The 23533-nt window shown below is 36.8% G+C and overlaps 1 protein-coding gene across 1 annotated transcript in view; it reads right to left on the bottom strand.

Annotated features, from left to right (window-relative positions):
* Nucleotides 1–23533, bottom strand: part of LOC141287604 (BICD family-like cargo adapter 1) — a 67821-nt gene that overhangs the window by 35600 nt on the left and 8688 nt on the right. Inside the window, exons 3-4 of the mRNA XM_073819762.1 lie at nt 314–430; nt 181–192 (exon numbers count right to left, since the gene is read on the bottom strand). Coding sequence (XP_073675863.1) covers nt 181–192; nt 314–430 — 129 coding nt within the window. The remainder of the gene's footprint in view (nt 1–180; nt 193–313; nt 431–23533) is intronic.

The raw sequence follows: 23533 nt of genomic DNA, 5'->3' as shown, positions 1-23533 counted from the left end.
CTTTCATAGATGAGTTAGTGAAAAGTCCCACATTCACTTTTTGCGGATGCTTTGATGCTCAGTCGTGGCATAAAGCAATCAGGATATGATCCGGCATCGCACAATGAGATCTTCACATCACAGACGACACACATCGCGAGCCAACATGCAGAAAAGAGGAAGCGGTACATAAGCACTTACTTCAAGCCCTTGCTGTTTAGAGCAGGAAACAACATCATCATTTGAGGAAGGAAAACAGAGGAGAGCAGATTTTGACAAATATCCTGGTGTCATGACGCACTGCAAATAAGACCAAATCCCCATAATGCCTCACCTCGGCCTGTAGGGTCTCAAGGCGCGTCATGTGCTGGTTGGTGGAGATGCTTTTCTCTTTAAAATCATCCCGTAAAGAATGAACCTGAGTAGACAACTGCTTCTCCACCTCGGCGGCCTGTGGACACAAACACACACACATTTACAGTATATCAGATTCACAGATATCTAGTGTATACAGGCTATTTTATACTTGTGTTAGTATACTGTACAACCAGAGCACACTGGAGTTTAGTATACTGTACTGCACTTTGGTTGCCAGTGTGTGACAAACTGTGTCCCACAATAGAGTGTGCTTGACCTTTTATTTACAGTGTGAAAAATGAACTGAAAGTTTAAGATGTTTTGTCTTTTTCTTTTCTCATCTCTTCAGGAGAGTTCAGATATCAACATATGGAATTATTATTATTTTAATTTATTTTTTATTGGTTACTGAGCTAATTGTACAGTAATTTCTGAGCTATTCATTAATTCATTCATTCATTTCTATCTATCTATCTATCTATCTATCTATCTATCTATCTATCTATCTATCTATCTATCTATCTTAGACCATTTTCAGTCTGGCTTTACCTATTTCATTTTATTACTTAATTATTTTTTACTACTGCTATTACTAATAATAAAATGATTATTATTTAATTTCATTTTAATTAGGTTTTATTTTATTATATTATTATTATTTAATTTCTATTTCTATATACATAATTATTTATTTATTTATTTATTTAAAACAGATTTACAGAGTACCAGCAAGTAGATTTAACAGCTTCTATTTTACTATTTTAACTATGTTATTTTATTTTTTAGTTTTTACATTTATTTTCTTTATTTTTATATATTTTAATTATATTTTTTTAATTATTAAATATTTATTTAATTATTTATATTTGTGTGTTTTTTGTTTTGTTTTTTGTTTTTTACAAAATCAGCTTTACATGCTATAGGCATTTTTGAGCCAGATTTAACAACTTCTATTTTTCATTCTATGAGCATTTTTAGTCTTCAAATTTAATCCAGATTTAAAACTTTTTTTGTTAATTTTTATTTTATTATTTATTAGATTTTTTTTATTGTAATTTATAAATAATATAAGTATTTATTTATTTATTTATTCATATATTTTTTTTAGTTTATGAATTTTTTTCTTTTTCGTTTTATTTGTTTGTATATTTTTTTCTTTTCTTTTTTCTTTCTTTCTTTATTTATTTTACAAAATCAGGTTTACACATACCTGGCTAAAACTACGGCCATGTTTTATTTATTTTTTTATAAAAACAGATTTGCAAGGTACTATGAACGTTTTTTTTCTCACTGGATTTAACAGATTTTATTTGTTGTTTTGTTTTTTTCAGGTTTACAAGGCACTCAGCTGATACAATCTGTGTTTTGGAAGAAATGAGTAGCATTTTAACTAGACATTGTTGATATTCCACCGTTTTTCATCTGTAAAATAATCTGTACTTTTAGGACAGACAAAAAATCGAACTACTTCAGACTAGCTGTAACAGAAATCGAGAGCAGATTTGTAACCTGTTGACTCCCTTCATAATGTTTTTTAACGGTAAGCCATCTAGCACCTCTATCCCCCTGAGAAGTTAGTTGTATTTCAGTTTGTTTTTAAAGATCAGTGACATGCACAGATGCAAAAATGCATTTGAAACACCCAAGTGAAGATCTGATCGATCACGTTCCATGATTTGACACATTTTGAAATGTATTACAGGAGAGCCAAAGCCTGTTGCTGCCCTGATAATCTATGAGCATGAGTCATATTACAGAACGAGACAGAGAAACTCCACCCACACACGCTCACACCCACACACACTCATTGATCACACTTGGCATTTTGGAGCATCTGTAGAACATTCCAGCAGAGATCCTTGTGTTTTTTGGAGCAGATTGGGCGGCTGCGATCAGGCCACTGCAGCTGTGAGAAACACTCATTACCATCAGCCAGACTGCAGTCGCTAAACTGACTCACATCATCTGTGACTGTCGCCATGGAAACCCCCGGGTCTTCGTGTTCACCGTGACGTACAAAAACAACAATCAGACTCAATCAAACGTCCAGATCAACTTTACTATCATCTCGTGCTAGAAACGATCTGAACATATTTTAATCTGGATTTCTATCTAAACCCCCCCCCCCCCCCCCCCAAAAAAAAGATAAAGTATCAAAATATCAATAATATGATTAAATTAACCTTTAAACTGTATAATAATAATTATCCTGCTATTTTCATATATCGTGTATGCATTTTTAAAAATAATTTCACTTAAATCAATATTTAATGTCTTTTTTAATGGACTTAAGTAGCAATGACTGGCTTTTTAATCCTTTGTTTGACTAAAAAAAGTTTTCAAAAGTTATTTGCGACATTTAGTAGCAATTTCTGAGGGAAAATTGGGCCAAAGTAAATCCTACACCATTTTTTAGTATTAATAATAATTTTAGTTTTAGTCATTTATTTTATTAGTATTATTTATTTTTGCCAATACACTGAAAGAGACAATTTTATAAGATAAAATGTAAAAAAAAAAAAAAAAAAAAAAAAAAAAACATGGTACCAATATGAATTTTTTGGGGGTATCTAAGTTACAAAATTTGGTCTTAAAATTTGTAGTACTTTTAATGGAACAAAAAAGTTTAGTTTTTTGTTCTATCGAAGTAGAAATAGTAAAATTGTGTTTTCTTTTAAAAAATAAATAAAATCTAATTCAAACAACTAACCGGAAAAAAAAAAAAAAACTAAAAATTGCTGGTATGAAGACCTTTATACTGTATAATTATCTTTAATTATTATTTCTGATAAGTATTATTTATGGGGTATATAAGGTACAAAGTTGTATTTTTTTGGTACTGATACTTTTTAGTAATTGAAATCATACTTTTTTGTCATGACTCTGGGCTGCGGGTTTTCCCTCAGCCACCTGAGGTCGCTGTTTCCCTTCATCTTGCACTGCACTTCCCTGATTGTCTACACCTGTCTTGTTGTCTTTGATTATGACACTCGTTTCCTCCACAGCTGTTCACTATCACCACAGACTTTATAATCTCCACTCTCCCACCTCTCTTGTGAGTCTGCACTGGTTTTCAGTTCTTTATGTTTGTATTCTAGTCGTGTTGTGCCGTGTTGGCCTTTTGTTTGTGTTTGTTTGTGTTTTGTTTTATTTAATAAATCCCTCACCTGCATTTGGACCCTGACCTCATCTTTCCTAACGTGACAGAATGCAGACTCCACTTATGGGTCCAGCGGGGAGGTTTCCTTTTGAGGCGGCGGTGCCCGCTCACTTTGTTCCCGATGCGGCGGCGTCCGCTCACTCTGTGCCCGATGCGATGGCGTCCGTGCATGCGGCGATGGCCGCTTACGAAGCGGAGACTGCGCTGGAGCAGAGGCGTTCCTTCGGGGGATGGCGGCCGCGCCGGTGCGCGATCACAGAATGGCAGCGAGTGTTCCCGAGGCGGTGGCGACCCCTCACTCTGTTACCGAAGCGGCGGTGACCGCTCACTCTGTTCCTGCTGCAGCGGCGACCGCTCACTCTGTTCCCGAGGCGGTGGCTACCCCTCACTCTGTTCCCGAAGCGGCGGTGACCGCTCACTCTGTTCCCGAGGCGGTGGCTACCCCTCACTCTGTTCCCAAAGCGGCAGTGACCGCTCACTCTGTTCCTGCTGCAGCGGCGACCGCTCACTCTGTTCCCGAGGCGGTGGCTACCCCTCACTCTGTTCCCAAAGCGGCAGTGACCGCTCACTCTGTTCCTGATGCAGCGGTGACCGCTCACTCTGTTCCCGAGGCGGTGGCTACCCCTCACTCTGTTCCCAAAGCGGCAGTGACCGCTCACTCTGTTCCTGATGCAGCGGTGACCGCTCACTCTGTTCCCGAGGCGGTGGCTACCCCTCACTCTGTTCCCGAAGCGGCAGTGACCGCTCACTCTGTTCCTGATGCAGCGGTGACTGCTCACTCTGTTCCCGAGGCGGTGGCTACCCCTCACTCTGTTCCCGAAGTGGCAGTGACCGCTCACTCTGTTCCTGATGCAGCGGTGACCGCTCACTCTGTTCCCGAGGCGGTGGCGACCCCTCACGCTGTTCCCGAAGCGGCGGTGACCGCTCACGATGTTCTGGAGGCGGCGGTGACCGCTCACTCTGTTCCCGAAGCGGCGGTGACTGCTCACTCTGTGCCCGATGCGGCGGTGATGGCTCGCTCTGTTCCCGAAGCGGCGGTGACTGCTCATTCTGTTCCCGAAGCGGCGGTGACCGCTCACTCTGTGCCCGAAGTGGCGGCGTCTGCTCACGAGGTTCCCGACGCGGCAGCGTCCGCCCACTCTGTTCTCGAAGCGGCGGTGACCGCTCACTCTGTGCCCGACGCGGCGGCGTCCGCTCACTCTGTGCCTGACGCGGCGGCGTCCGCTCACGTTCCTCTGGCGGCGGTGACCGCTCACTCTGTGCCTGACGTGGCGGCGTCCGCTCATGTTCCTCGGTTCCCGCGGATGTTTCTCTGGCGGCGGTGCCCGCAGACGTTTTTCCTGGGTCCGGTCGCGCCCTGCCCAAGCTCCCGGGTCCTACGCTGGTCTCGCCCAGCCTCCCGGAACTTTCTTCTCCGGCCCTGCTGCCGCTGCACGGGTCTGGCCCACCATCCCTCCCCCTGTTTCACCAGTCCCCCGTTCCACCTCCCTCCAGACTTGTTTCAGCCTCAGGGAATGTCTGGAAGCCGTTCCGTAGGGGAGAGGTACCGTCATGACTCTGGGCTGCGGGTTTTCCCTCAGCCACCTGAGGTCGCTGTTTCCCTTCATCTTGCACTGCACTTCCCTGATTGTCTACACCTGTCTTGTTGTCTTTTATTATGACACTCGTTTCCTCCACAGCTGTTCACTATCACCACAGACTTTATAATCTCCACTCTCCCACCACTCTTGTGAGTCTGCATTGTATCCTGTATCCTGTCTTCAGTACTGTCTGTCTCTGTGTTCCCGGATCCTGTCTCCTAGACCTGGTTTTCAGTTCTGTTTATTTTATGTTTGTATTCTAGTCGTGTTGTGCCGTGTTGGCCTTTTTTTTGTGTTTGTTTGTGTTTTGTTTTGTTTTATTTAATAAATCCCTCACCTGCATTTGGACCCTGACCTCATCTTTCCTAACGTGACACTTTTTAATGGTACACAAAAAAAAAGAAATATTAAATAGTATTTTCTTTAAAAAAAATAAAACCTAATAAACAACCAAAAAAACTAAAATATGTAATATATAAAATGCTGGTATGATGACCTTTAAACTGTATAATTATTATTATTATTCTAGACAGTTGATTTCCTGCAGCTAGTTACATACAGTATATCTCATATCACTTGTATGCGTTTTTTAAAATAATTTCACACAAATAAATATTTCATGTCTTTTTTAAATAGAATTAAGTAGCAATGACTGGCCTTTTTAATGTTTTGTTTAACTAAACTTTATTTTTAAGTTATTTGTGAAATTTAGTAGCAATTTCTGAGGGAAAATTGGACTAAAGTAAATCCTACACCATTTTTTAGTATTAATAATATTTTTATTTATTGATTCATTCATTCATTTATTAATTTATTCATTCATTCATTCATTTATTAATTTATTTTATTATTTATTTTTGCCAATACACTGAAATTTTGTAAGATAAAATGTAAAAAAAAAAAAAAAAACTTATGGTACTTATATGCATGTTTTTGTGATGTTTTATTAACAAATTTCGGGAGGAGCTCGCGCAGATAATTAACACGGCCAATTCACCATCAGCAATCACACTCCCTATCCAATCACTACAGTCCCTTTAAATAACCAAGCAGTCCTACCTTCACTTATCTCTGATTTCAGCATCCCTCCCACCCCCCCTTTTTATTTTTTTTTCTCTTCACCTCCATCTAGGGGGAGCGCTATTGGGTTCGGGCCAAATGCCGAGCTCGGACCCCTCTCCCTGGGCAGGGGGAGTGCCCCGGGCTCGGGAATGACTACCGAGCTCGGAGCCCTCTCCCGGACAGCACGCCAAACACGCTTAACTTTTACGCTGTTTATTATATGTAAGAGCGAACTCGTGAAGGGGTATATAAGGTACAAAATAGGTTTTTTTTATGGTACTGGTAATTTTTAGTACTTTTAATGGAACAAAAAAGTTTTGTTTTTTGTTCCATCGAAGTAGAAATTGTATTTTCTTTTAAAAAATAAAATCTAATTCAAACAATTAAATTAATCGGCTGTGCCCCAGTAAAATCTCAAATTTGAGTTATAATTTACTTTGATAATCCCGAAATAAAGACATTAAACTATATGCAACAACTGAATTGACGCTTCTAAAAGCAACGCAGTTTAATGGAAGATGCACGCAGAAATCCATGCCGGTGCGCGTTTGTGTATTTAACGGCAACATGCACGTCGTGCAGCCTTTTGCGCAGAAGTACATGGTTACACAAGTTTGTATAGGTAATTATGTTGTAAATGCAATTGTCAAGCAGTTTGTGATGCATTTTGGAAACAGACGCCTGGTCTAATGTGCCACCTGACTTGAGAAACCTGTTTTCAAAGACTTACTTTTAGTCATTATTTAAGTAGCACACATATTCTGAAAATGCCTTCAGCAGAATTCAAATTAGCCATTTTAATCTAGATTAATCTAGATTAAAAAAATTAATCTATGCCCACCCCTAATATATATATATATATATATATATATAGGATATATAGGTAAATCAATTTATAGATTTATAGTAAATCAATTTATCAATTTCAATTTTCAATAGCAAAATACTGAAATTGTATTTTCTTTCTTTTAAAAATAAAATCTAGTCCAGTCTGGTATGATGACCTTTAAACTGTATAAATATTATTATTTTTTATTTCTGATACTTATTATTTATGGGGTATATACGGTACAAAGTATTTTATTTTATTTTTTTAATGGTTCTGGCCTTTTTTTTAGTACGTTAAATTGTACTTTTATAGTACTTTTAATAATAAAAAAAGTGTAGGTATTTTACTTTAAAAGTTTTCACTCATGAATTGCTAGTAAATTCCAAAAATAACTACAAAGAAATGGCAAGTAACACTAAATTAAACTGAATTGTAAAGTAGAAATACTGAAATTGTATTTTCTATTTTTTTCTTTAGAAAAATCAGGTTTTCAAGGTACTAGGCTACTATGAAAGTTGTATTTTCTGTGATGTGATTTTTAGTGAGGCTTTGAGATTTGCGTTTCCTGGCAGGATAAATCTTCTGGCGAAAGAGTCTTTCTAAAATAATACTCAGCTGTTTTGAGTGGAAACAGTTTCAGAAACGTCACCCGTCTTGACCTTGGATTAAACTTTCCGTTGCCAGAGATAAAGACTAGAGACAGATAAAGAAATGTTATAAGTAGCAGGTTTTCACTTGTACGGCCCTGAATCAGATTGCTGAACTTTGCTATTATTTAACGTTTAGGCCAAACAAACCTCATCAGGAATATGTTAGTGGCCAGCTGATTAATGAAGTAATCGCAGGAGGAATCTGAGGGAGTTCAAGTGAAGCTGTTATAGTTGTTATCTGTATTTACTCTGATTTATTCTGTTGACAGGTACAAGCAGAGATTGAAAATGAATGAAGTTTTTCGGGAACAGTCAGCTTTATAGGCTTCACAGAAATAAGCATCAGCCGGTCTGTGGTTAGACAAGAAAAACAATCCAATGTAACTTCCAGTTTATCTTTACAAGGTTAGTGATTAGATTTTTTTTTTAAGGTTCCAAGCTTCCCAGCGTTTCTAACATTCCCATTAAGTTATTAATATGTTATTTCTGAATGTTCTCTGAACGTTCATACATCCAGGATTTTTTTAAAATGTTTTAAAAATTATATTCACTGCAAAAAATGCTTTTCTTAGTTATATTTTTTTAGTCTCGTTTCCAGCCAAAATATCTAAAAATTCTTAAATCAAGAAGGATTTGTCTTGTTTTCAGAAGAGTTTTTCGCTTGAAACAAGCAAAATAATCTGCCAGTGGGGTAAGAAAATTTTGTTTTCTGTTTGAAATAAGATTTTTTCTGCTTAATATTTTTTTTGGAAAAATTATATATATATAATTTTTACTCGTCTAGAAAACCCCTACTTGATTTAAGAATGTTTAGATATTTTGGCTGGAAACAAGACAAAGTAGAAAAATCTAAGTAAGAAAAGCGGTGTTCTTTATATGAATGTGAAGGGAACATTCCATTGTATCATTTTTATCATTTTGGAAATGTCTCTGAACATTCTGAAACGAGAGTAACATTTAAAATGTTTCAGAAGAAAAAACATTCCATGGAAGAAATAATGTAAATAGTGTTTTTGTGCTGTTTTGAGAAGATTTTTGAAAAAAAGATAACACTTTACAATACAGTTCCATTTGTTAACTATATTTAATACATTAACTAACAGTAAGCAATATATTACAGTGTTACAGTGTTTATTAATCTTTGCTAACATTAGTTAATAAAATGCAACTGCTCATTGTTAGTCCATGTTAGCTGAGGCTTATTAAATATCATTAAAAAATACAACTTTTGATTTTAGTAATGTATTATTAAATGTTGGAATCAATATTTAACTAAAATTGATAAATGCTTTAGAAGTATTTTTCATTGTTAGTTTATGTCAACTAAGGTATTTTAACATTCTGTTAAATAAACTGTATTATTTTTACTTCAAGCTTCTATCAAAAATATTTTAAGAACTTTATATTACACTACCAGTGAAATGTTTTTGAACAGTAAGATTTTTTATGTTTTTTTGTTTTTTAAGAATTCTCCTCTGCTCACCAAGCCTGCATTTTTTTGATTCAAAGTACTGAAAAAACAGAAAAATGTTGAAATATTTTTACTATTTAAAATAACTGCTTTCTATTTTAATATATTTTAAAATGTAATTTATTCCTGTGATCACAGCTACATTTTCAGCATCATTACTCCAGTCTTCAGTTTCACATGATCCTTCAGAAATCATTCTAATATGCTGATTTGCTGTTCATGAAACTTTTTTATTATTAATAATATTTTAAACAGTTGAGTAATTTTTTTCAGGATTCTTCGGGGGAGAAATGATAGAAATTAATACTTTTTTATTTAGCAAGGATGCTTTAAACTTTATCATCAAAAGTGATGATAAAGACATTTATAATGTTGCAAAATATTTTATTTCAAATAAATTGTTCTTTAAAACTTTCTATTCATCAAAGAAACCTGAGAAAATTCTACTCAGCTGTTTTCAACATAACAACAACAATAATAATAATAATAAATGTTTTTGAGCAGCAAATCGGAATATTAAAATAATTTCTGAAGGATCATGTAACTGGAGTAATGATGAAAAGACCACATAAGTTTGAATTACTATTCAGAGCATTCTGTTACATTTGAGAGAAAAAGCATTGCTCTTTCATAGCTCAAGAGAACTAACTGAGTTCTCCTTAATGTTTTACTTAAGATTTTCCTTAAAAGTACACAACTGAGCCAGTACACTCTTAAAAATAAAGGTGCTTCACGATGCCATAGAAGAACCTTTTTTGTTTAAATGGTTTAAATAAAGAACCTTTAACATCTGAACAACCTTTCTGTTTCACAAAAGGTTCTTTGTGGCGAAAAAACCTTCTTCAGATTATAAAAAGGTAAGAAAGAGACGGTTCTTTAAAAAACCTTTGACTGAATGGTTCTTTGTGGAACCAAAAATGGTTCTTCTAAGGCATTGCTGTGAAGAACCTTTTAAAACACCTTTTGTGTAGCTGTCATACAGCTATGTCATAGAGCTATAAAATAAATGTTTTTGATCACAAACTGCTATCTTGAAAAAGTCTTTCCCCAGGAACCTGATTTAATCAAACATCTCTAATGAATCTTAATTGTGATTTTAATTGTGATCATTCATGACGGCATTTAAAGATGAAACATAATTACATTTGCAGCACCTTCTCGAATGATACTAATCAAAAAGCCATTAGTCATTTTGGTGTCTGTCCATTCAACAGTGTCATTTCAGCGTGAATTGTGTCTGAACGAGTGCTGATGAATGTGGGTGGAACTGAAGAAGGGAAGCTCTTGCAGCTCAACATGACCCACGGCAAATGACACACGTGCGGCTCACATTTAGGACGTTTTTATTGAGCCGCAGGCGCATCACGTGGATCGCTGTGTCGGATCGGTGAGGTCGCATGTTCATCTATGACTGTGAACAACAAGAAACCACTTATTACAGTTGTACAGTAAAAATGCAGATTCACAATATCTTTGCACTTTATTAGTTATAGGTTCCACGGGGGTTTTGAAGGGGGGGGGGGGGGGGGGTCACGTTTCCATGGTTACACATGGAATTGAACATAATATTTGGGGTTGCCATAGCGATATGTGGGAATAGTATTGGTGGTGATGATTTCCCTTAGTCATACTGTCAGAGGAGGAAACCTGTGGCATTTCTGCAGTACAAACTGGAGACACTCAGATGAAATGTCAGACTGCTGGACAGTTCACACAGCAAATCACAAAATAAAGCTAGAAACCACTCCACAGTGACTTTATCGCATTTATAGAGCGTTTGAAATTGTTTGTGGATTGATGTGCATGTGTGTGGATCTCTTGTGTGCATTTGTGGATCGATGTGCATGTGTGTAGATCTCTTGTGTGCATTTGTGAATTTATGTGCATGTGTGTGGATCTCTTGTGTGCATTTGTGGATTGATGTGCATGTGTGTAGATCTCTTGTGTGCATTTGTGAATTGATGTGCATGTGTGTGGATTTCTTGTGTGCATTTGTGGATTGATGTGCATGTGTGTGGATCTCTTGTGTGCATTTGTGAATTGATGTGCATGTGTGTAGATCTCTTGTGTGCATTTGTGAATTGATGTGCATGTGTGTAGATCTCTTGTGTGCATTTGTGGATTGATGTGCATGTGTGTGGATCTCTTGTGTGCATTTGTGGATCGATGTGCATGTGTGTGGATCTCTTGTGTGCATTTGTGAATTGATGTGCATGTGTGTGGATCTCTTGTGTGCATTTGTGGATTGATGTGCATGTGTGTGGATCTCTTGTGTGCATTTGTGAATTGATGTGCATGTGTGTAGATCTCTTGTGTGCATTTGTGGATTGATGTGCATGTGTGTGGATCTCTTGTGTGCATTTGTGAATTGATGTGCATGTGTGTAGATCTCTTGTGTGCATTTGTGAATTGATGTGCATGTGTGTAGATCTCTTGTGTGCATTTGTGGATTGATGTGCATGTGTGTGGATCTCTTGTGTGCATTTGTGGATCGATGTGCATGTGTGTAGATCTCTTGTGTGCATTTGTGAATCGATGTGCATGTGTGTGGATCTCTTGTGTGCATTTGTGGATCGATGTGCATGTGTGTGGATCTCTTGTGTGCATTTGTGGATTGATGTGCATGTGTGTGGATCTCTTGTGTGCATTTGTGGATTGATGTGCATGTGTGTAGATCTCTTGTGTGCATTTGTGAATTGATGTGCATGTGTGTGGATCTCTTGTGTGCATTTGTGGATTGATGTGCATGTGTGTAGATCTCTTGTGTGCATTTGTGGATTGATGTGCATGTGTGTAGACCTCTTGTGTGCATTTGTGAATTGATGTGCATGTGTGTGGATCTCTTGTGTGCATTTGTGGATTGATGTGCATGTGTGTGGATCTCTTGTGTGCATTTGTGGATTGATGTGCATGTGTGTAGATCTCTTGTGTGCATTTGTGAATTGATGTGCATGTGTGTGGATCTCTTGTGTGCATTTGTGGATTGATGTGCATGTGTGTGGATCTCTTGTGTGCATTTGTGGATTGATGTGCATGTGTGTAGATCTCTTGTGTGCATTTGTGAATTGATGTGCATGTGTGTGGATCTCTTGTGTGCATTTGTGGATTGATGTGCATGTGTGTAGATCTCTTGTGTGCATTTGTGGATTGATGTGCATGTGTGTAGACCTCTTGTGTGCATTTGTGAATTGATGTGCATGTGTGTGGATCTCTTGTGTGCATTTGTGGATTGATGTGCATGTGTGTGGATCTCTTGTGTGCATTTGTGGATTGATGTGCATGTGTGTAGATCTCTTGTGTGCATTTGTGAATTGATGTGCATGTGTGTGGATCTCTTGTGTGCATTTGTGGATTGATGTGCATGTGTGTGGATCTCTTGTGTGCATTTGTGGATTGATGTGCATGTGTGTAGATCTCTTGTGTGCATTTGTGAATTGATGTGCATGTGTGTGGATCTCTTGTGTGCATTTGTGGATTGATGTGCATGTGTGTGGATCTCTTGTGTGCATTTGTGGATTGATGTGCATGTGTGTAGATCTCTTGTGTGCATTTGTGAATTGATGTGCATGCGTGTGGATCTCTTGTGTGCATTTGTGGATTGATGTGCATGTGTGTAGATCTCTTGTGTGCATTTGTGAATTGATGTGCATGTGTGTGGATCTCTTGTGTGCATTTGTGGATTGATGTGCATGTGTGTGGATCTCTTGTGTGCATTTGTGGATTGATGTGCATGTGTGTAGATCTCTTGTGTGCATTTGTGAATTGATGTGCATGTGTGTGGATCTCTTGTGTGCATTTGTGGATTGATGTGCATGTGTGTGGATCTCTTGTGTGCATTTGTGAATTGATGTGCATGTGTGTGGATCTCTTGTGTGCATTTGTGGATTGATGTGCATGTGTGTAGATCTCTTGTGTGCATTTGTGAATTGATGTGCATGTGTGTGGATCTCTTGTGTGCATTTGTGGATTGATGTGCATGTGTGTAGATCTCTTGTGTGCATTTGTGAATTGATGTGCATGCGTGTGGATCTCTTGTGTGCATTTGTGGATTGATGTGCATGTGTGTAGATCTCTTGTGTGCATTTGTGAATTGATGTGCATGTGTGTGGATCTCTTGTGTGCATTTGTGGATTGATGTGCATGTGTGTGGATCTCTTGTGTGCATTTGTGAATTGATGTGCATGTGTGTGGATCTCTTGTGTGCATTTGTGGATTGATGTGCATGTGTGTAGATCTCTTGTGTGCATGTGTGTGGATCTCTTGTGTGCATTTGTGGATTGATGTGCATGTGTGTAGATCTCTTGTGTGCATTTGTGAATTGATGTGCATGTGTGTGGATCTCTTGTGTGCATTTGTGGATTGATGTGCATGCGTGTGGATCTCTTGTGTGCATTTGTGGATTGATGTGCATGCGTGTGGATCTCTTGTGTGCATTTGTGAATTGATGTGCATGTGTGTGGATCTCTTGTGTGCATTTGTGGATTGCTGTGCACAAGTGTGGATCTCCAGCCGTGCATTTGTGGATTGCTGAGCACAAGTGTGGATCTTATGTGCACATTTGTAGATTGCTGTGCATGTGTGTAGATCTTTTGTGTGCATTTGTGGATTGATGTGCATGTGCATGTGGATCACTCTGCAACAAGTCTGGATCTCTTGTGTGCATTTGTAGATTGCAATGTACAAGTGTGGGTCTCTTGCGTGCATTTGTGAATTTCCGTGCACACATGAGGATCTCTTGTGCATCTTTGTGGACTGACATACACGTGTGGATCTCTTGAAGTCATTTGTGGATTGCCATGCACATGTGTGGATCTCTTGTGTGCATTTGTGGATTGATGTGCATGTGTGTAGATCTCTTGTGTGCATTTGTGGATTGATGTGCATGTGTGTAGATCTCTTGTGTGCATTTGTGAATTGATGTGCATGTGTGTGGATCTCTTGTGTACATTTGTGAATTGATGTGCATGTGTGTGGATCTCTTGTGTGCATTTGTGGATTGATGTGCATGCGTGTGGATCTCTTGTGTGCATTTGTGAATTGATGTGCATGTGTGTGGATCTCTTGTGTACATTTGTGAATTGATGTGCATGCGTGTGGATCTCTTGTGTGCATTTGTAGATTGCTGTGCATGTGTGTAGATCTTTTGTGTGCATTTGTGGATTGATGTGCACATGTGTGGATCTCTTGAGGTCATTTGTGAATTGCTGTGCATGTGTGTAGATCTCTTGTGTGCATTTGTGGATTGCTGTGCATGCATGTGGATTTCTTGGTGTCATTTGTGGAATGCTGTGCACATGTGTGTGGATCTCTTGCGTGCATTTATGGATTGCTGTGCACATGTGTGGATCTCTTGCAGTCATTTGTGGATTGCTGTGCACATGTGTGGATCTCTTGCAGTCATTTGTGGATTGCTGTGCACGCATGTGGATCTCTTGCATGTATTTGTGAATCGCTGTGGATGTGTGTGGATCTCTTGTGTGTATTTGTGGATTGACGTGAATGTGTGTGGATCTCTTGCGTGCATTTGTGTATTGTTGTGCATGTGTGTGTGGATCTCTTGTGTGCATTTATAGATCGTTGTGCACATATGTGGATCTCGTGCATGCATTTGTAGATTGTCATGCACACGTATGAATCTCTTGCGGTCATTTGTGGATTGCTGTGTACGTGAATGGATGTCTTGTTTGAATTTGTGGATCGCTGTGGATGTGTGTGGATCTGATGCATGTATTTGTAGATTGCTGTGCACACATGTAAATCTCTTGTGTACATTTGTGGATCAATGCTTGTATGTGAATCTATTGCGAGCATGTGTGAATTTCCATGCACACATGTGGATCTCTTCCATGCATTTGTGGATTCCTGTGCATGATTGTGGATCTCCTGGTGCATTTTTGGTTCGCCATGCTCATGTGTGGATCTTTTGCTCTCAATTGTGGATTGCTGTGCATGTGTGTGGATCTCTTGTGCACATTTGTGGATTGTCCTGCATGTGTGTGGATCTCTTGTGCACATTTGTGACCCTGGACCACAAAACCAGTCTTAAGTCACTGGGGTATATTTGTAGCCATAGCCAAAAATACATTGTATGGGTCAAAATTATTGATTTTTCTTTTATGCCAAATATCATTAGGAAATATCATTAGGAGTAAAGATCATGTTCCATGAAGATTTTTTTGCAAAATTCCTACTATAAATATATCAAAATGTAATTTTTGATTAGTAATATGCATTGTTAAGAACTTAATTTGGAGAACTTTAAAGGTGATTTTCTCAGTATTTTGATTTTTTTGCACCCTCAGATTCCAGATCTTTAAAAGATGTATCTCGGCCAAATATTGTCCTATCCTAACAAACCATATATCAATAGAAAGCTTATTTATATGATGCATACATCTCAGTTTTGTAAAATTTAACCTTATGACTGGTTTTGTGGTCCAGGGTCACATTTGTAGCTTGTCCTGCATGTGTGTGGATCTCTTGTGCACATTTGTGGAAGGTATTGAGACTGATTTCACTTTATATGCCAACTGCATAGCAACTCCCCGGCAATATACTAGCATCACAGTGTTTCCAGTAGTTTTACTGGGTTCTTGACTCATGATCATACATCCCAGCAGGGATTAGAGATTTTCTTCTTCTTTTGAATGCTGTATCAGCGCTTCTGCTGTCTGAGCACAGCAGTGCATTATAGTAATCCCACAACCTGTTACCAATGTTGCTTTACCATTAATTTCCATTGCAATGTACCAGTGAACATATAATCAATGCGATCATTTATTAAAGGCTCAAAATCACCCCATCTTGGTAATGAAATGTAGGTCTATTTTGTTGTGTGTCCATCCCCCCTCACCTCTCTCTCTAAACCTTTGTAATGTAATTAGTGAAATGCTTCTCTCTGATCAGATTAGGCGGCTGGGGTTCAGGCCTTTTTGACAACCCCCTGCTTCCAGACAGACACGTGTGTGTGTGTGTGTACACAACAGAAAGCATCTGTCCAACACAACACAATATGTCAGTACATTAGCAAAACATTTATGCTGTCTGTATTTGCTAAGCTTTACCTACTAGCTGCTCTACTTCATTATCTAGTTATGTTGTCACTGTATGGCAAGCCATTTTAACATTTAATCATTAAACATACTAGTATCTAGTTTGCTACAAGTACTTTTTTTAGCTAGTGCTTCTACTAGTTTATAGTACTTTTTCTTTAAATACTAGTAACATTTTAAATATACTACTATTTATTCATTAGACACTATTTCTTATTTATTAGATACTAGTATTTATTTTAGTACAGACTAGTATAGTGACTACTATTCTATTGTTACTAATAACACATTTTTTAATTTAAAGTAAGTACCTTGTTTTTGAGTGAAAAATTGTTTTCTATGAATAATTTTCACAATATGAGATAAATTATTTAAAAAAATGCACTACTTCTCACACTAGTGTGCTTTAATATGTTTAATCAGAAAGTTTGCATTTAAATGCTTTTATTTTGTGCAAAATTGTAAAATGTATCTCATGTTGGGAAAATGATTCATAAAAAAAGCTTTTTTTTAAACTTAAAAAATGAGGTGCCTACCAGGGTTGGGGCCATTCATGAATTGAATTGAGAATGAATGGTAAATTCAAATTCACTTCCTGGAATGGAATTGGAATTGGAATTGCATGCAGCTGACAGGAAATGGAATTGGAATTGAATTGGAATGTCAGGAAACAGATTGAAACATATAAAAGAAATACAAAGTACTGTATGTTTAGTATATTAAGCATAATCATTTCACATGCCAAATTTCAGGAAATGATAATAATTCGATGCAATAAAAAGTGAATGAAATACATGAATGAACATGACTCATTTTTTGTGAGTTGAGACATATTATGTGGTAATCATATATTGAATGTATAGTACATCCACAAACTTATCACCACCGTCATTCAATTATTCATTCATAATGTACAGTTCTCATTTTTATTTACTTGTATTTGATCAACATTACTTGGTATTTGTAAAGCATCATAAATAAAGTTCAAATGTATGTCTCTAAATGCAATCACAAATAAATGCTCAGAAACAGCAATAAACGGAATTCAGTGGAAATTCCCTGAATTGAATTCCACTTCCTGTAATTCCCATTCAGTTCCAACTCTGTTTCCTGTAATTGTTGTTCAATTCCAATTCCCATTCCATTTCCTTCTTTAAATTGGAATTGTTGAGTTCATTCCTGAATTGACCCCAACCCTGGTGCCTACTCTCAGACAAATGAGGCTTACGATTACGCAGATGCAAATAGAAAAACAAAACCAGTACTAAATGAAAGAAAACAAGTTGACAAAAAGAATCAATCCAATATTAGGTGATAATATAGCATAATGAGAGATGTATAAGTAGTTGTTAAGAGTCCGGTCATTTTTGACCCGGGAACACCACAACTGCGACTTTTTGCAATTTTGTGCAAAAAAAAAAAAAAAAAAGCAAACTTCCTGATTAAACATTAAAGCACACTAGTGTGATAAACAGTACAAATTGATATAATTTGTTTAATATTGTGAATATTGTGAATGTTTTTTTTTTCACTCAAAAAATGAGGTGCCTACTCTCAGATAAATTAGGCCTACGATTAATCAGATGCAAATAGAAACACAAAACCAGTCCTAAATGAAAGAAAACAAGGGGATCTGTCATTCAGATATCAACTATTCAGTTCTGATTAAAATGTATTCCAATAGTGACTACTTTCGTTTTAAATATTACTAGTATGTATTCATTAGACACTTGTAAAAATGCATTAAATACTATTACTTTTTATTAGATAACTCGTACCTGTTTAATATATGCTATTAGTTATTCATTAGGCTCTAATACTTATTTATTAGACCGAAGTATCTTTTGTAATTGTTACTAATAACAAATCTTATATTAGTCACAACTGCCTTTGTAACATGTCTTATTTTATTACTAGTCAAAATGGCCACTGTTAAAATATTAGTAGTAAAATGAAAAATCTTAGTAACATTTGGAATAAATACTAGTATCTAACATATGTGAACATAATTATTAGTACTTAGTAGTAGTACTAGTATACATAGTAGTATGTAATAAACACTACTATATATTTAAAAGATACAAGTATCTAATAATTGGTAGTAGTACCTGGGTAATAATGCAATGAGAAACTACTAGTATATAAAAAAATTGTACTAGTCACTACTGGAATACGTACTAGTCAAAAAAATGTGTGACTAGTAGCTTACGAATACGTCCTATTATTTATTTGATATGTACTGTATCTAATGAATAAGTACAAGTATCTAAGGAATAAGTACTAATATCAAAAAAGTCCTAGTATCTAATATTATATGCTAGAATCTAATTAATCTATTAGGTACTAGTATTTAATGAATATGTTCTAGTATGTTTTAAAAAGTTAGTACTACATAAGAAAGATGCTTTAAATGGCTTTAAATCAAGAGCGATCTCTTTCTAACCTTTTTCATAATCTGAAGATCTTAAAGGTTCTTTATGGAACCTTTTAGACAGAAAATGGCATCATGAAACACCTTTATTTTTAAGAGTGTAGCCAATGAATAAGTACTAGTACTTAATGAAATAGATAGTAGCTAAAATTAGATACAAATACGTTTTACAGATTAAATGTTAGAAAGGCTTGCCATAGTCATCATCTATTGAGAAGTACATTTTATTGCTGCCAACTTTGTCTCAAATGTTTCTCTTAAAAAAGCATGGAGAGAAATAAAAATGCAATTGCTGCATATATTAAAAAAATGGACTATAAAATCATATTGAGAAAATGTTTTGCAAAACCTAAGACATTTTAAATCAGGGTTTTTCTCAGAAGAAACATCTGAGGAGCAAGAAAGCAGTTTCGTCCTCATTAATCTCAACACTGTCTTGAAGAAACAACTAAGATTTTAATGAGATCTCATTTGTGATTTTCTTTTGTTCAAGTTGTTGTTGTATATGCAAGTCATCGCACAGTTCCTGCTCGGTTTCAGTCAGCTGGACGTAATGTTGTTGGTAAAGAGGATCTGGATTAAAGCCTAATCCCACCTGAGTTCATCCATGTGTCTCTCTGCCTTATGTCACTTCCTGTCGCTTGTCCCACAGAAGGAAGGTCGTCTGAGTCTGCAGCTCTAGATCCATTAGCAGATTTGCCAGGCCTATCTAGTTATCTCATATTCAGAGCCTCCTTCTTGCTATCTTAATTACTTAAAAAAAAATGTTAAAACAATACTGAAGTTAACCAGCCAAACCATGACCCCTTACTGTAAGTCATTTGCTTGTATTTTGCTGGAATATATGACCATGTGGTCAAGATTTGACTACTTTATTCTAGTAGTTAGACCAATTAAATATAAAAAAGCATCTTTTTTCAATTGACAGCCATTTAAAATGTGACGTATTTTGACACTGGCAGGGTTATTATTGGTTACCAAAACTAAAAACACTGAGAAAATAAAGTGATTTATTTTCTGAGAACGTGTTTTGGTTTTGCTGGTGTTTTTGCCCTCAGCTGGAAGCCCTTGCACTGTCAGTTTTGATTAGTTTATCACCATCAATTCGTCCTCCATTTGTTTGTGAATATTAATAGCATCACATGTGCTAATGACTGGACGTGTATTGTGTGTGTGTGTGTGTGTGTGTGTGTGTGTGTGTGAATGAAACTGACTGGAATTGACAGTGTTAAAGCATGTTATGGACAGCTGCAGTAAATCTGAACGTTAAAGTCATTAAATTGGAAGTTCAAAGTGGTTTGTCAGAGTGATGTGGCTGTTTAGATACAGGAAGAGATTGTTGTTTGACCTCAGCTGTGTCAGAGCCACAACACAACAGCCGTCCCGGGGCAAAATCAATGAGACTCAATGAGAGATACGCCTGTGAACGAGTGTCACACACAGAACCGCAACCTGAACTCAATGTGGCATTTAACCTGCAAATCTCAATTTCCTGCCAAATCAATAAACCCCAATTTCCTATCATTGCTCAGAAATGATGGCCTTCATTCAACATCAGCGATTCATCACTTTGAATTTCATCATGTTTCAACGTAACTAGATAATGAAGTAGAGCAGCTAGGAGGTAAAGCTTAAAAAATCAACTACAAAACAACAATTTAAAATATTTACTTAACACTGAATATTTTTAACATTCTAGTAGACATTATAGCCTACCAACAAAGCACAATTGAACTTAAAATGAATAAGTTAGTAAAATAATATTCTTTGGCCATTTTTAAGACCCCCTTCTTGAATCAGGCATGTGTTTTTTAATGTACAAATAAATGCAGCCTTGATGAGCAAAGGAAAATGTAACAATAAATGTATTAATAGAGCTGTTGTAATAATTGTTATCATTATTTTTGTCTTTTTTTATTTTATTTTACAGAACAACAGTAAAATTACAATGATAACACTGATGAATGTTGACTGTTATTTTGGCGGAAACCCGCAAGAAGACCTCAGTACTACTTTTTGCTGACAGCAGCAGATTTATGAATGATTTTCATCAAGCAGATTTTCCTCACGCTTTAGACTTCAAACCCTGGCTAAGGAGCTGTCAGAATAAACACAATTCATGCGTGTATTAGACAACATAATGTTCTGTAGATTATTTACTAAATGGTTTACGGCCATTTCGTGATTTCAGTCATCATACAGTAACCAGCAAAAATCACCACTTTCTTTTCTCATCGAAAACATGCGATGCGGTTCTAAACAGTCTCGTGCTGTCATTTCTTGTAATGATTTTTGCGTCTTTCTCAGACAGTTTAAAATTCTTCCACACTGCCCACGTGTTTGCTGCATAGTGCACGCCTCTGTTTGATTGCATTACATCATTGTTCGGTATAATTTATTCGGCTTTTCCGCTTCGGTTGACATTTGGTGCATCCCTAATTTATGTGATGTTATACATATGTTACGATGCAAAAAAAAAAAACATATTAACATCAGGCCTATAACAATGCAGTGGTTTTTAATCAAAACTATATAAACATAAAAACTTACAAAAATGCTTCTCCCATTTGCTGTTCTTACATTGACTATTACTATATAGATTCCATTAAGATTAGGGGTGGGCATAGATTAATTTTTTTAATCTAGATTAATCTAGATTAAATCTTGGAATTAATCTAGATTAATCTAGATTAAAATGGCTAATTTGAATTCTGCTGAAGGCATTCAGAATATGTGTGCTACCCAAATAATGACTAAAAGTAAGTCTTCGAGAACGGGCCAGGTGGCGCATTAGATCAGGCGCTCATCTCCTGTTTCCAAAATGCATCACAAACTGCTTGACAATTGCATTTACAACATAATTACCTATACAAACTTGTGTAACCAAGTACTTCTGCGTAAAAGGCTGCATGACGTGCGTGTTGCCGTTAAATACACAGACGCGCACGGGCATGGATTTCTGCGTGCATAGTCTTCCATTGAACTGCGTTGCTTTTAGAAGCGTCAATTCAGTTGTTGCGTATAGTTTAATGTCTTTATTTCGGGATTATCAAAGTAAATTATAACTCACGTGCCCCAGTAAAAAGGGTCTAGCAACGCACCTGCCCTGAAGCGCTTCATAACTGCATCAATGTCAGCACGTCTCATTTGATGTGGTAATTTCACAGAAGTTGAAGACTCGTTCTCGCCCTCTACAGTGCAATTCGACTAGGTATACGTCATCCGCGCTAAAATATCAAGGTGAAAGTCATCATATCTTGCGTAGTTTAGACCCAGCTCCCAACCCAACTTTGAGAATAGATTAACGGCGATATTTTTTTTATCGCCCGATAAGAGTCTCACGTTAACGCAGCACGTTAACGCCGATAACGGCCCACCACTAATTAAGATACAACAATAATTTTTCTAATATTTATTACAATATATATACTGATAAATTTAACATTCACTTGATATGGTATGAGATGACTGGATGCTTTCAACTGATTACCTATTGAATTTTACTGTTTCAAATATAGTGAATTAAACTACAAACTCGTCACATGGAATGCTTTTCCTGGTTAGCATAAAAAAAATGGTTACCTCATCTAAATGTTATAGTTTTGTGCTGGATGTTATCTTTGGAATGCAAAAAATTGATATTTTATTTGTAACAATCATAATTTCTGCATATTTCAGTTAATGTCATAAAACTAGCAAGGCAAGCTATGTAGTACTGACAGTTTCGTGTAACGCTATTTGCACTGGAACCGCTCCAATTGATTCAAACTTGTGACTTTGATAATTCAGTTTAAGCGATTCACTAGCAAAAACCAGATCAAAAGAGACATTTATTTTAGAATTTCGACAGCTTTTGTAATTAGTTTAAAATAGCTTTGTGAAACTCAGAATCTGTTAAACCATTGCATCGCAAAATGATTCAGTACTCCGAAGTGCTTCAATCGGAACGTGTATTGTGAATCATTTGATTCAGATCAGGACTTCAAAGCGCGTATCACAAATCATTTGATTTAGGTAATTTGAAGCAGGTTTGCGAATCATTAATTTAGATTGGAACTTCAAGTAGTGCAAAAATTAGTGACTTCGGTGCACAGATCGTAGATCATTCAGTTTATATTGGAACTTCAGATCATGAATCATTTAATTCAGATCAGGACTTTGGATCGCGGATAGCAAATCATTTTATTCAGACAGGGACTTCGGATCGCTGATTGCGAATCATTTGATTCAGATCGGGACTTTGGATTGCGGAAAGCGAATCATTTGATTCAGATCGGTGCTTCGGATCACTGATTGCAAATCATTTGATTCAGACAGGGACTTCGGATCGCTGATTGCAAATCATTTGATTCAGATCAGGACTTTGGAATACGGAAAGCGAATCATTTGATTCAGATCGGTGCTTCGGATCACTGATTGCAAATCATTTGATTCAGATCGGGACTTTGGATAGCGGATAGCGAATCATTTGATTCAGATCGGGACTTTGGATAGCGGATAGCGAATCATTTGATTCAGATCGGGACTTCGGATTGCTGATCGTGAATTATTTGATTCAGACGGGGACTTTGGATCACGGATAGCGAATCATTTGATTCAGATCAGGACTTTGGATTGCGGATAGCAAATAATTTTATTCAGACCAGGACTTCGGATCACTGATCGCGAATTATTTGATTGAGATCAGGACTTTGGATCGCAGAACAAAACATCCAAACATTAAGGCAGTATAGCTATAAAAACAAAATACTCTAAATAACTAAAGTAAGAAAGAATATAAAGAAATACAAATTCCTTATAAAAAAAGGCTAAACATGGTTTTATTAAAAGTGTAAGAAACGTTTTTTGTATAACCACAGTTTTACTACAAATACCATGTTCAAACTGTCCTGTCCTTACCAATATCCAGCGACTACTAGTAGTGTCCCTACCAATAATTTTGATCAAACAATTTAATGTCTG

Source organism: Garra rufa, chromosome 15 (assembly GCF_049309525.1).
Source record: "Garra rufa chromosome 15, GarRuf1.0, whole genome shotgun sequence".
NCBI classification, from domain to species: domain Eukaryota; kingdom Metazoa; phylum Chordata; class Actinopteri; order Cypriniformes; family Cyprinidae; genus Garra; species Garra rufa.
The sequence above is the reverse complement of the archived record's forward strand: the minus strand, read 5'-3'. Positions and strand labels throughout refer to the sequence as shown.